At 38.3% G+C, this 15,118-nt stretch overlaps 1 protein-coding gene across 3 annotated transcripts in view; it reads left to right on the plus strand.

Moving 5' to 3' along the window:
• PRKCI (protein kinase C iota) overlaps positions 1-15,118 on the plus strand; it is a 94,457-nt gene that overhangs the window by 29,097 nt on the left and 50,242 nt on the right. Inside the window, exon 2 of one of the 3 annotated variants that reach the window (XM_028491114.2) lies at positions 1,405-1,479. The exons of the other annotated variants lie outside the window; for them this stretch is intronic. Within the exon in view, the coding sequence (XP_028346915.2) occupies positions 1,405-1,479 (75 nt within the window). The remainder of the gene's footprint in view (positions 1-1,404; positions 1,480-15,118) is intronic. 3 annotated transcript variants of the gene reach the window in all.

The following is a 15,118-nucleotide window of genomic DNA, read 5'->3' on the forward strand; positions in this document are numbered from 1 at the left end:
CAGATAGTGGGAAGCAGCTGCATAGCACAGGGAGATCAGCTCGGTGCTTTGTGTCCACCTAGTGGGGTGGGATAAGGAGGGTGGGAGGGAGGGAGACACAAGAGGGAAGAGATATGGGAACATGTGTATATGTATAACTGATTCCCTTTGTTATAAAGCAGAAACTAATACACCATTCTAAAGCAATTCTACTCCAGTAAAGATGTTTAAAAAAAAAAAAGAGAGAACATTTTGAGAAATGGGGCACACTTACGGATTGTGCAGTGATGAGAGACCGCTAAACAAAACGTCACAGAACCTCTAGTTTTGTGACTTAACTCTAGCGTTGAAGAGGTGGATGCAGCAGTGAATGCAGGACCGCCGAGGTTGATGGGTATTTGGTGGAACCAAAGACAGCTGTTTCTGAAGAGGATTCTGTAAAGGCTGCTGCCCTTCCGAAAGTGAAGAAACTTTTTGTTGGTGGTATTAAAGAAGATACAGAAGAATATGAGAGACTACTTCGGAAAGTATGGCAAGATAGAAACCATAGAAGTTGGTCTTTCAACCATGGAAGACAGGCAGAGTGGAGAAATTGAGGATTTGCTTTTGTAGCTTTTGATGATCATGATACAGTTGATAAAATTGCTGTTCAGAAATACCACACTATTAACAGGCATAATTGTGAAGTGAAAAAGGCCCTTTTGAAACAAGAAATGCAATCTGCAGATCGCAAAGAGGTCGTGGAGGTGGATCTGGCAGCTTTGTGGGTTGTGGTGGAAACTTTGGAGGTGGTGTAGGGTTTTTGTATTTAACCTGTTAACCAGAAGCCGTGGGAGGCTAGTTACGCTAATGCTGCTTTTTAAGAGACAACTTTTCCCCCAAAATAATTAAAATATTAATCAATTACTATTCGGATGAGATGCTGATTATTCATAAGGGGTATTATTGCTGCCCCAAAAGGGCTTGTTAAAAATTGAGATTTGATGTTAATTCACTTTTTTAAAAAATGACTTTTGAGGTACAGGTGCTTAAGATAAAACTAGTTTCTATTTTTTTTTTTAATTAATTAATTTTAAAAGTTAAGGATGGGGAGTGGTAAGGAACTTGGGCTAGATCCTTGCTACTCAAAGTGTAGTCTGTGGTACTTAATAGAAAAGGGGGCTCTCTGGCCCCATCATAGACTACTGAATCAGAATCTACATTTTAACAGGATCTACAGGTGAGTTGCTTGAGTATTAAAGTTTGAGAAGCATAGGACTAGATCCCAGAAGGCTTTGCAGACCACATTAGACTTTATTTTACATGATGGAATGTCATTGAAGTGTAGTTGAAAGGTGCCTAAATTTACTAGTTTTGTATAATGGTTTTCTATTAATTGTAATACCAATGGAATTTCATTTTAAGGAATGTCATTTTAATATTTAGCTCAATATTTGGGACTGGCCATTTCTGTGTTCTGTGATATGAAGAGCCCTGAAAAGATGATATTCCAGCTTCAAGGTATGGGTAAACTGAAGCCCATTTTCATTTTTTAAGGCCATTTTTAAAAGTTTCTCTAAAGTAATCCACGTTTACTGTTTGGCAAAAAAAAGAGATGATCATGAAATTTAAAAAGAAGTCTTCTGTTTGCCCTTTATCTTCTCTCTTCCCTCACCAATCCTAGCCCTAAGGGAGGAAATCACAGCTTAGTATATATCCTTCTAGATATAGTCTATGCATATACAAATATTTCTTGTTTCTGTACATCACTTATAAGCACACTTTATTTCACACACACAAAAAATATATACGAACCATTAAGCAGTACTTTCCTTTTATATTATGTATTGGATGTTTTTTCATTTCAGTGTGCATCAATTTTCATCATTACCTTTTTTTTAAACACTGCATAATATTCCATATTGTAGATATTTCATGATTTATTTAATCTTTTATTGACAGACATTTGGACTGTTTCCAGTTTTTGGCTATTATTTATTTATTTTTTTAAAAATTTATTTATTTATTTTTGGCTGTGTTGGGTCTTCATTTCTTTTTTTTTTTTTAAGATGTTGGGGGTAGGAGTTAATTAATTTATTTATTTTTGCTGTGTTGGGTCTTCGTTTCTGTGGGAGGGCTTTCTCTAGTTGTGGCAAGCGGGAGCCACTCTTCATCGCGGTGCACGGGCCTCTCACTATCGCGGCCTCTCGTTGCGGAGCGCAGGCTCCGTAGTTGCGGCTCACGGGCCCAGTTGCTCCACGGCATGTGGGATCTTCCCAGACCAGGGCTTGAACCCGTGTCCCTTGCATCGGCAGGCAGACTCTCAACCACTGCGCCACCAGGGAAGCCCCTGGCTATTATAAGTAGTATATAATGAACATTTTTATATGTAATTTTGTGCTGTTGTATGGGACTCTCTTTGTAGCAAATGTGCAGAATATGCACATTGTAGATTTTGGTAGATAGTGACAGTTTGCTCTCTAAGAAAGTTAAAACAATTTATGGCACACCTACATTGAATGAGAGCATCCCTTCACTCTTGCCTTCATCAGCCTCAGATTTTTTGAAAATCTAGCTAGCTAGATTTGTATTTTAAATTTTGTACTATTTAAGAGTAAGCTGAGTTTTCTCATCTATGCATCTACTTTTTGACCTTCTCTATCTAAAGGTTTATGTAAATATTGTTAATTATAAATGGTGTGGATATTTCACAGTATGTCTTCAGCCTGAAAATGAGACTATATAATTTAGCACAGTGCCTAGAATATAGTTAGCATAGGGAGTTCCCTGGTGGTCTAGTGGTTAGGACTCGATACTTTCACTGTGGTGGCCCGGGTGCAGTCCCTGGTAGGGGAACTGGGATCCTGCAAGCCACATAGCAAGGCCAAAAAAAAGAAAAAAGAGAAAGAAGAAAAAATATAGTTAGCATCAATAAACTGGTTCTTACCCGAGCCAGTGTTATTTTTATTTTAGTCCTATCCTGATCATTTCATGTCATTTGTTTTCCACTTGGGGTTTTGTCATTCTGTGGTTTTCAAACTGTAGTACACATAGGAATCACTAGATAATGCTTTTTTTTTTAGAAGTTAATTTATTTTATTTATTTATTTTGGCTGCACTGCACAGCTTGTGGGATCTTAGTTCCCAGACCAGGGATTGAACCCGGGCCCTCAGCAGTGAAAGCATGGAGTCCTAACCACTGGACCACTGGGGAATTCCCTAGAAAATGCGTTTTATTAATAGAAATTGGTTTAGAGACAGTCCATTTAAAATTTTTATAATACAGTTATACTTTGTATTGTCTTTGCCTGGAGAGTTCTGTTCCCAGACTGTCTCATGGCTGTCTCTTTCTTGTCATTCAGGTCTTAATTCAAATGTCATGTCCTCCAAGAAGCCTCTTAACCCCTATTCACTTTGTATCTTATTTGTATGGTAGAATGTAAGCTCCAGGACAGCAGAGATCCTGTCTTTTCCATGGAGTTCCAATGCCTAGAGCAGTACTCAGTAGTAGCATGCTCAAAAAATATTTGTGAATTGTACAAAGGGTGGCAGCACGCCTTTCCCACAGTTTTATGTCAGTTATTGGAGATTTAAGCATTAGGAGTTGCAGTTTATTCTGTTTTCTCTTAACCTAATAGTGTATTTGAATTAACAGATTCACATAGTAAATTAAATTAATTCTCTGATGAAACAGCCTTATTCTTTTATAGTGTAACTCATAGTTCTTTCTCTCTAAATAGCTATTAAGTGTCCTAATTTTCTGGGGAAACTATAAAACTGTAGCCTTTGCCTCATTCAAGTAAAGGTTCAACTTTTCATTAAGGTCTGTTGATTTCCATGTGTTCCTTTTTACACTGGTGAATTCTGATACCAGTCTTTTTCATTTCTTAATTTTAGGCTTACAGAGCCAGTAGTAATTATTTTTGAGTTCCTTGCAATTATTTTTCAGTTGTAATTTTTCATCTTTATTTTTAGCCATGTAGGCATTGGGGCATGCTTATATGGAGAAGAAATTTTCTCTAGAATCAGTGGAAGACAGGACTATAATTTGATTTCTCTGGTTTATGAGAAACATTGTTCTAGAAGCTAAACATTTAATTGTGAGATTTTATATCAGAGCAAATAAAGATCATACTTCATTTCTTTACACAGATTTATGACAACCATTCTTCTTCTTTGTGTTCAAAACTAGTTTTACTGATTTGTTTTGATGAGCATGTGGAAAAACTGGTTTGCTTAATCAAACTAAACATTTTAGAATGAATAGTATTTTGTAACAATCATATCCTGGTTCTCATATGCAGTGAGAGTGTGGGGCAGGGCATGATAAATGTGAGTTTTTAGTTCCCTATATAAGTGTGACTGTTTTTCCTTAAGGATGTGCTTTAAAAATATTACATCTAATATTATTTTCTAAATTTCTAATTCTATAAATTCTAATTTATTCAGGGTCTAAATACCGGTTTAAATTTAACTGTGTCACTTCTCTTTTACTAGACACTAGTAATTTCTGTCACTAGCCTTTGAGTATTTTGTTTCTTGTTAAAGTTTTTATTGAGACTAATGCATGCTTTTTAACAAAAATATTTATTTATTTGAAGGAAAAAGTGTCTCTGGAGATCTTCAGACCCCCAAAAATAGCTGCTATGAACGAATTTATGGTATCTCTTTCTGTGAATATACAACTAGAAGGGATAGGGTAACAATTTTTTTCTGTCTTACAAATAGACTAATATTATACAAGCTGTTATTTAACCTGTTTTTTCCCTTACCATCTTGTAGATAGCTTGTCATATCTGTGGTTTTTTTTTTTTTTTGGCCAAACCATGCAGCTTGTGGGATCTTAGTTCCCTGACCAGGGATTGAACCCAGGCCCTCAGCAGTGAGAGCGTGGAGTCCTAACCAGTGGACCACCAGGATATTCCCCATATCAGTGCATGTAGATTTATCTTGTTCCTCTTAAAGGCTATGTAGTATTATATAACAATGTTGTACCATAACTTATTTAACTAATCCCCTTTTGATAGATATTTGGATAGTTCACAGTTTGTCAGAAATACTGGTGCAGGGAATATCTTTGTGCATGTATTTTGGGGACACTTGTACTATATTATTTGTAAATTCCCTGAAATGGAATGTGTCCTTGATCATAGGCGGTACCAAACCGACTTCCAAAAATATTGTACCCCTTGTTATACTTTTACCTATAGCATTTGTGAATTCCTTTTTTTTTTTTTACACCCTGTAAAGGACTATGTGAGGGAAACAGTTGAAAATGTAGGTGACTTGCAGAGTGGGAGAGGGTATTATTTGGATATAGTTCTTTAATCCAGTGCTGTTGACTCTAGTAGGTGAGTTTCATGGAAATTTCAAATGAGTATAAACTTTCTTTGACCTAAAGAGCATGGAGTGTTTCTGGATTCTGGGAGGTTAAGCTTCTTCCTGGCTTGCATTATAAAATCTGATTTGATCATGGGGGGAAAAATAGAGTGCCAAGATGCAACAAAACCATACTTAGGATGGCAAGAAACATATTTCTCTGATGTGATGTTTTCCAAACATCTTCAGTCTGGTGTAATTTTAGCTGGTATGTTAAGAACTAAAATAGTAAATCATTCTTCATACTTTTTTTTAATCCCCAGCACTATACACTGATAGCAGTAATCATGTCAGAAAAAACAGTGAGGGAAAACTTTTTGACTGAATGTATATTCAGTGTAACTTCAGTTATTTAGATAGCAGTATCGTGGCTCCAAACCTGAAAATTCAAAAATGAAAATCAACATCAATAAGAAAGAAAATCCGAGTACCTCTGAGCAGATCTTGTTTTGTAACTGGTATTTTCCTTCTGCTTGGAGAACTTCCTTTAACACTTCTGTAGTGGAGGTTTGCTGGTAATGAATTCTTTTAGCTTTTCCGTATCTTTACTTCTCTAAAAATAGCTTTATTGAGGTATAATTAACATACAATAAACTGTACATATTGTAAGTATACTATTTGATGAAGTTTTACACCCAGGAAACCATCACCGCAAGCAAGGTAGAGAACATATCTGTTACCCCTGAATGTTTCCTTCTGCTTTGCATTTCCTCACTCCTGCTCCTCCATTCCAGGCAACTACTGATCTGCTTTCTGTCCCTATAGATTAGTTTGCATTTTTGGTCTGGCTTCTTTCACTCAGCATAATTATTGATACATGTTTTGTGTGTATCAGTAGTTCTTTTTTTTTTTTTTTTTTTTTTTTTTTTTTTTTTTTTGCTGAGTGGTATTCCATCATGTGGATGTACCACAATTTGTTTATCTGTTCATCTGTTGATGGATATTGAGTTTGTTTCTAGTTTGGGGCTATTATAAATAAAGGTGCTATGGCAATCACATACAAGTCTTTGTATGAATATATATTTCCTTTTCTCTTGGGTAAATACTTAGAGGTGGAATGGCTGGATCATATGGTAGGTATATATGCTTTTTTTTTTTTTAGTGAAACAGGAAAAGAAAAATTTGAGGAGATGAGATGGGGTACTGCACTCCAGGCATGTTCTCAGGCAGATGGTTTTTAGAAAGGAGTTTATATGGAAGTTGAGGAAATGGATACCTTTAAAAAACTGTCTATGCCTGGTAGTCCCTGGAAAGTCTTCCTGTACTCCCAGGGGGTAGAGGACCCCACGAGAAGATAGCTAACTTTAAGAAGTCCCCAAGCACTTCTCTTAGCTCTGGCCTCTGCCCCAGCTCCATGCCCCAGACATTCTGCCTAGTAAATTCTGGCTGCTACCATTTATATACCAGGCTGTGGTGATGCCTGAAAGGCAAAAGGATCAGACTGGGGCCCACCTGGAAGAAACTCCTTGCAGTGGTGGGGTGGGGATGTGTTGAAAGGTGAAGCAAGAGAGACCATAGGAGTCCAGCAGGGCACCAGGGCTCTCAGACATGCTCTCAAACATGCTCTGGTCTCTGCGAAGTTCTGTTCTTCTTGTTGGCAACCCCATCTCCAATTGCATTGTCTCCCTTCCCTCTGTAAGAGCCAACTACTACCATAGAATAAGTTTATAGTCTAAACTGTCTTCGCACTCCTATCCCTCCACCCCTAAACAACCACTAATCTGTCACTTTTTGTATGTATACATGACAAAGTATAGTGTTTTTATGTACTTTTATTTATTTTATTTTAGTTTTTTGGCCATGCTATGCGGGTTGAGGGATTTTAGTTCCCTGACCAGGGATTGAACCCCCGGCCCACTGCAGTGAAAGTGCTGAGTCCTAACCACTGGACCGCTAGGGAATTCCCTTTATGTGCTTTTAAATTTATATCAGTGGCATTATTCAGCACATATTTTGAAACTTCCCTTTTTTTTTTTTTTTTAACTGGGCCTTATATCTTGAGGTTTATTCATGTAAATGGAGAACTAGTATATTCCTTTTTTAAAATTCTTTTTAAAAAAATTGTAAACCATACATAACACAAAATTTTACCATTTTAACCTTTTTTTAAAAAAATATTTATTCATTTATTTGCTGTGTGCGGTCTTAGTTGCGGCAGGCAGGCTCTGTAGTTGCGGCTCATGGGCTCCTTAGTTATGGCTTGCGGGCTCCTAAGTTGTGGCACGTGGGCTTCTTAGTTGCAGCATGCGAACTCTTAGTTGTGGCATGCATGTGGGATCTAGTTCCCCAACAAGGAATCGAACCCAGGCCCCCTGCATTGGGAGCGTAGGATCTTATCCACTGCACCACCAGGGAAGTCCCCATTTTAACCTTTTTAAAGTGTACAATTCAGTGACATTTAAGCACATTCAGAATGTCATGCAACCATCCTCACTACCCTTTTCCAGAACTTTTTGTCATCTCAAACAAAAACTCCCCTCCTCCAGCTCCTCCAGCTCCATTCCTACTCCTCCAGCTCCTGGTAACTTCACTTACACTTTCTCTCTCTATGAATTTGCCTTTCTGTCTCTATGAATTTGTCTGAATTTGCCTCTAGGTCACCTTTGGCTTTTTGCTTTTTTTTGGTTCATTTTTTGGTTTTGGTTTTGGTATTTTTTGGCCACACCACACGGCTTGTGGGATCTTAGTTCCCCAACCAGGGATTGAAATCAGGCCCAGGGCAGTGAGAGTGTGGAGTCCTAACCACTGCACTGCCGGGGAATTCCTGAGGTCATCTTTGTTTTTGAAAGATAATTTTGCTGGGTAAATAATTATAGGTTGATAATTTTTTTTCATTCAGTACACTGTTTTGTACTGCATTGTTTCTGATGCAGAATCTGCTGTCATCTTTACCTTTGTTTCTCTTATGTAATGTGTCTCTTTGGCTGCTTTTAAGATTTTTCTCTTTATCACTGGATAAAGCAATTTGATAATGATGGACCTTAGTTCAGTTTTCTTCATGTTTCTTGTCTTGAGATTTGTTGGTCTACTTGGATCGATGGGTTTATAGTTTTCATCAAATTTGGAAAAATTTTGACCATTATCTCTTCAAATATTGTTTTCTGTCACCAGATTCCTCTTTCAGGGACTCCAGTTATATGTATATTAGGCTTCTCAAACTTGTCATAAAGCTCACTAACTCTCTGTTCTTTTATTTTTTTCCTTTTTCAGTCTTTTCCTCTGCATTTCATTTTGTATAGTTTTATAGCTATGTTTTCAAGTTCACTAATCTTTTCTCCTGCAATCTGCCATGAATTCCCTCTAGAGCATTTTTCACTTCAGAAATTGTAGCATTATTTCTAGACATTAAATCTGGGTCTTTTAAAATATCTGCCATGTTTACTTAACATGCTCAATACCCATAGCTTCTGAACATATTGGATATAATTATAACTCTTTTAATGTCCATGTTTACAAGTTCTTATATTGGTGTCAGTTTGGGGTCAGTATCAATTGATTGATCTTTCTCCTGTTATGGGTCATATTTTCCTGCTTCTTCATGTGCCTGCTTATAGTTTATTGGATTCTGGACATTTTGACTTTTGCCTTATTGGATGTTGAATATATTTGTATTTGTGTAGATATTTTTGAGCTCTGTTCTGGGATGCTCAAAAATAGTAACTTAAATAACCATTTAAGTTACTTGGAAACAGTTGATCCTTCATTGCTTGATTTCCAATATCTTGAACCATTTTTTTTTCATTTATTTTGTCTAGTTTTTCTGTTGTTTTAGGAGTAGGGTTAAATCCAGTTCCTGTTAGTTTATCTTCTCCAGAAATGGAAGTTGAGGATGAGCAGCTTGATGGGATAGCACATGCTTCTGTAACCACTGATTTCTACCTCCCAGATAAAGGAAGCAAGAAGCCGGAAATCTATTACTATCTGTTATGGGGCCTAATATTGAAAGGATGACCACCTAAATACCATATTATTCTTGGAAAATTTTCTCAAATCTACATTTTAAGCAATGCAACCCTTTAGGGAGTGCTGTGACTTTCAGAAGTGGCATACAGTGTCTTGAACCCAGTGTTCAGAGGCAGGGTGGCAGTAGGAAGGTCTTGGTGGGAGCAGAGAGTGAATCTATAAATCTGTGGCAGGCTCAAAGATCAGGAAGATCTATCATCTATCTGTCATCTATCAGGAAGGTGCTATCTCAGGCAAATATTAAATGTTGCCAACTTTGGTTTCAGGCTGTGTTGATTCTTTCAAATGTGGGCACTGAATTCAGCCATATGCTGAAGTACCTAATATAACTAGTGTTATATATGTGTGTCATGTTCAGCACCTTGTGAAGTTATCTCATAAATAATTGGATCTTGCATATTTACCAAATGCTTTGAGGTCCACCGCTCTAATTTCTTTGTTTTTATAGGTGAAAAGAAAATGTAAATGCATTGAAAAAAGAGCAGGCCTGCTAGTTAATATACAGATTTTATTACCTTTAAATTTGTTGAACTGAGCAGATCTCACTCTGGGTGTATGCCTTTTTTAGGATATGAATTTGGACTTTAGTAATTGAGTGGGCTTTGAAACATAGCTTTCTGTCTCATTTTTGTTTCATGATGACTCTACATGGAATGTTCTGCTTCTGAGTTATGTGTCCTGCTTTATCAGGCATTAAGCAGTTGGCCTGAAGAGGTAATACCTGAACCAAAGACATTCAGTCCAATAAAAACAAAACAGATTTGAGTATATGCAATGTCAGTGATTAACTTTACTTTCACACTTCCTTGTGGTTGTTCAAAAGCATCAATCTCTAGGTACATACTGAAAGCAGATACTTGACCTAACTTAGGTTTCAAGCAACAGCAAGCAGATGCTGGCCTGGCAAAAAGACAATATCTAGCAAAAGAGAAAAACTGATTTTTAAAAATATGGTTATTACGACACCTTCAACACTGGTTAATTCCACTCATGGCTTTTAATCAAAGTGCAATATTAAAAGCCACACCTATAATGAACCAAGCATACTATGAGTCACTTTAAATATATGATCTTGGGCTTCCCTGGTGGCGCAGTGGTTGAGAGTCCGCCTGACGATGCAGGGGACACGGGTTCGTGCCCCGGTCCGGGAAGATCCCACATGCCGCTGAGCGGCTGGGTCCGTGAGCCATGGCCGCTGAGCCTGCGCGTCCGGAGCCTGTGCTCCGCAACGGGAGAGGCCAAAAAAAATATATATATATATATATATATATATATATATATATATATATATAATCTTTAGTTTTGCCATTATCTTTGCAATGTAGGTAATATAGCCCTTGTTTTAACATAGGAGAAAATTGTGATGGGATCTGGAGCCTGGGAGAAAACCTGTATATAAAGTACTGCAGGACACCTCTTTGGGAGATTTTTGATGCTCCTTTTTAAAGTCCTGACTCAGGCATTTCCTAAGAAAGTAACTTATTTTATATGACATTTATCTAGATGATATACAGCTTGTAATGTCTGGCTGATTTTTCCTTTGCTCCAGGAGCATGTAACCATCTAATTAGGTTGATATGAGTTGAGAATACAACATTTTTCTCCAACACACAACTCCTTAAAGGCTTTTCTAGACCTTTGATATCTTGTATATGCCAGTTAAGGATTTAATATTAAGTCAATTTTTAAAGTTATAAAGAAAACTTCAAAAACTGCATCCATAATCCTATCATCCTGATGCAGAATTGTGTTTATTTTTCATAGAGACTTGTAATCTTTTCAATGATCTTTTCTTTAGTTGTTCATTTTATATGTATTTTGAATGTTTCCTTTGTGTTGTTTTGTGTTTATTTCTGAAGTTCCTTTTTTGTTTTTCTGTTTTTATTATTTATTTATTTAGGCTGTGCCGGGTCTTAGTTGTGGTATGAGGGATCTTTAGTTGTGGCATGCAGACTTCTTTTTTTTTCTTAAAGATTTATTTATTATTTATTTTTGGCTGCGTCAGGTCTTAGTTGTGGCATGCGGGATCTTCCGTTGCGGTGCACAGGCTCTTCATTGTGGTGCGAGGGCTTCTCTCTAGTTGTGGCATGCAGGTTTTCTCTCTCTAGTTGTGGTGCATGAGCTCCAGGATGCATGGGCTCTGTAGTTTGTGGCAACGGGTTCTAGTTGAGGTGTGCGAGCTCAGTAGTTGTGGCATGCCGGCTTAGTTGCCCCGCAGCATGTGGGATCTTAGTTCCCTGACCAGGGATCGAACCCGTGTCCCCTGCATTGTAAGGCAGATTCTTTAGCAGTGGACCACCAGGGAAGTCCCATGCGGACTTCTTAGTTGTGGCATGTGGACTTCTTAGTTGCAGCATGTGGACTCTTAGTTGTGGCATGTGGGCTTTTTAGTTGCAGCATGCATGCAGGATCTAGTTCCCTGACCAGGAATTGAACCCAGACCCCCTGCATTGGGAGTACTGAGTCTTACCAGTGGACCACAAGGGAAGTCCCTGAAGTTCCTTTTTGTTAAGATACTCCTAGTCCATTACAGATAGCATTTACTCATTTTTGTCTCATCTCTTCTTTTTTCTGCAAATAAGGAAATCAGGGGCCATTTTAAAGAAGTGGTTTACCTGAGGTTGCTCAGAAAGTGAGGTGGTTAAGGTTTGGGTTTTTTTAATTGATACTACTGCAGTAAAATCATCCTAACTGCAGAAGCCACTTGAACTGTGGAAGCTGTAATTTGCTGGGTGTTGAATTTGGTTCAATCTTATAAGTTTTTTTGGAAATTTTTGTAGAAATAGGCCATTAGGACATTGAAAGCAGCTGGTGAGTCTAGAGAAAATTGGATTTAGTGTTTAAATTTTTTAAAAATCAAGATGCTTATAAGGCATTCATTGGTATCATTCATGTGTGATATATATATATATATATAGAGAGAGAGAGAGAGAGAGAGAGAGAATGATATAATATTTCTCATTGTTTAGAAAACAATCTGAGGTGAGCTTAAATGTATTTGCCAGCATGGACTCAGGTCCCTCATCTGGAAAATTAGAAATGAAGCATTCATTATATTTCAGATTCATTCTGTTCCTAGAATTCTTTGACTGTTTCATTCTTTGGAATTAATTTAGTCAACTGGCTTGTTTTACTTTTTTTCTTTAAGCTGGCTTATTTTTCTAACTGGAAGAGTAATTTGCACACTTATTGAAATGTGAAATTTTCATTATTCTTTTTTTATGTTGCTTTTCTATTTTTAAACTTTGGCCTGCACTTAAATATACTTCTATAGAAGCGAAAGTTATTTTTTAAAACCTATGTCAGGGCTTCCCTGGTGGCGCAGTGGTTGGAAGTCCGCCTGCCGATGCAGGGGACGCGGGTTCGTGCCCCGGTACGGAAGGATCCCACATGCCGCAGAGCGGCTGGACCCGTGAGCCATGGCCTCTGGGCCTGTGCGTCCGGAGCCTGTGCTCCGCAGTGGGAGAGGCCACAACAGTGAGAGGCCCGCGTACCGCAAAAAAAAAAAACACCTATGTCAAAAAATAGAGTGTAATTATGTGACTTACACTTTAATGTGTGTGGCAGATTGGGAGAAATTTGCATAACTGAGAAAGTGAGTCTATAAAAAAATTGCTTTATTTCTTTGAGGCAAGTAAAAACAGACTTTGCTTTTGGACTGGAATATTACTTTGTTATCGAACTCACTTTTTTTTTTTTTTTGGCGGTACGTGGACTTCTCACTGTTGTGGCCTCTCCCGTTGCAGAAAACAGGCTCCGGACGCGCAGGCCCAGCGGCCATGGCTCACGGGCCCAGCCGCTCCACGGCATGTGGGATCCTCCCGGACCGGGGCACGAACCCGCGTCCCCTGCATCGGCAGGCGGACTCTCAACCACTGCACCACCAGGGAAGCCCTCGAACTCACTTTTATAAAAATGCTGCACTAAATATTTTTAAATAGCTTTATTGAGATATAATTTATTATTTAAAGTGTACAATTCAGTGGTTTTTAGTATATTTGTGCAGAGAGTGTGCAGCCGTCACGACAATCAATTTTACAACATTTTCATCGCTCAAAAAAGAAACCCCATGCTTATTAGCAGTTACTCTCTATTTCCCCCAAGCTCCTTCCCCCACTGTCCCCAGACCTAGGTAACCACTTATCTAGCTCTTGTTTCTATAGATTTGCCTAATCTAGACATGATATATAAAGTATTAATACTTAATCCTTTTTTTTTTTTTTTTTTTTTTTGCGGTACACGGGCCTCTCACTGTTGTGGCCTCTCCTGTTGCAGAGCACAGGCTCCGGACGCGCAGGCTCAGCGGCCATGGCCCACGAGCCCAGCCGCTCCACAGCATGTGGGATCCTCCCGGACCGGGGCACGAACCCGTGTCCCCTGCATCGGCAGGCGGACTCTCAACCACTGCGCCACCAGGGAAGACCCACTTAATCCTTTTTTAATGGTTAATAGTCCGTTGTATGGATACCACATTTTATTTATCCATTCATCAATTGATAGACATTTGGGTTATTTCCACTTTGTGGCTATTATGAGTAATGTTTCTATGAACATTTCGTTACAACTTTTTGTGTGGACATATGTTTTCATATCTCTTGGATATATATCTAGGAGTGGAATTGCTGGGTCATATGGTAACAAATGTTCAACTTTTTGAGGAGCTACCAGACTGTTTTTCAAAGCAGCAACACCATTTTACATTCCCACTAGCAGTGTATGAGGATTCCAGTTTCTCTGCATCCTCACCAACACCTGTTATTATCAGTGTACTGAATGTTGATCTAAAAATGGTATATCTGGGACTTCCCCGGTGGCACAGTGGATAAGACTACGCGTTCCCAATGCAGGGGGCCTGGGTTCGATCCCTGGTTAGGGAACTAGATCCCACATGCATGCCTCAACTAAGAGTTTGCATGCCGCAATTAAGAGTTCGCGTGCTGCAACTAAGGAGCCCATATGCCACAACTAAGGAGCCCTGGAGCCGCAACTAAGGAGCCTGCCTGCCGCAACTAAGACCCGGTGCAACCAAATAAATATTAAATAAATAAATAAATAAAAATGCTATATCTATGCAGTCTGGTTGAATCATATTGACCTGTTTTTCTACTAGTCTCTTAAGATATCAACAACACTAAGACAAATATAAAGTTAGTATATGAGAGAGCAAATAGCTTTCCTTTATAAAGGTAATACTCAGTCAGAAAGTATATTAGAAGAAAAGATTTCATCCATGTAATAACATAAATTTTTTTTTAAATCTAGGAATAAACTTTAAAGAAATGCATAGAAACCATATAAAGAAAGCTTAAAAAAAACCCACATAAGTATACATATAGCTGATTCACTTTGTTGTACAGCAGAAACTAACACAATGTTGTAAAGCAATTATAATCCAATAAAGATGTTAAAAAAACCAAAAAAACAATTGGGTGCCATAAATAAAACCTGAATAATGGGTTAGGGAGAAGTAACATATAAAAAGTAAACTCCCTATAGATCAATCTGTAAAGAGCACAGTTCCCCAAAAAAATTCTAATAGGATTTTTTAAAAACTGGCAATTTTCATCTGGAAAAATAAATGCTCAAGAGTAAATGGGGGGACTTTCCTGGTGGTGCAGTGGTTAAAGAGTCCGCCTACCAATGCAGGGGACACGGGTTCAATCCCTGGTCCGGGAAGATCCCACATGTCGCGGACCAACTAAGCCATCTACCACAACTACTGAGCCTGTGCTGTACAGCCCATGACCCACAACTACTGAGCCTGCGTGCCACAACTACTGAAGCCCGCACACCTAGAGCCCGTGATCTGCAACAAGAG

The sequence above is a fragment of the Physeter macrocephalus genome, chromosome 1 (genome assembly GCF_002837175.3).
Source record: "Physeter macrocephalus isolate SW-GA chromosome 1, ASM283717v5, whole genome shotgun sequence".
Lineage (NCBI taxonomy): Eukaryota > Metazoa > Chordata > Mammalia > Artiodactyla > Physeteridae > Physeter > Physeter macrocephalus.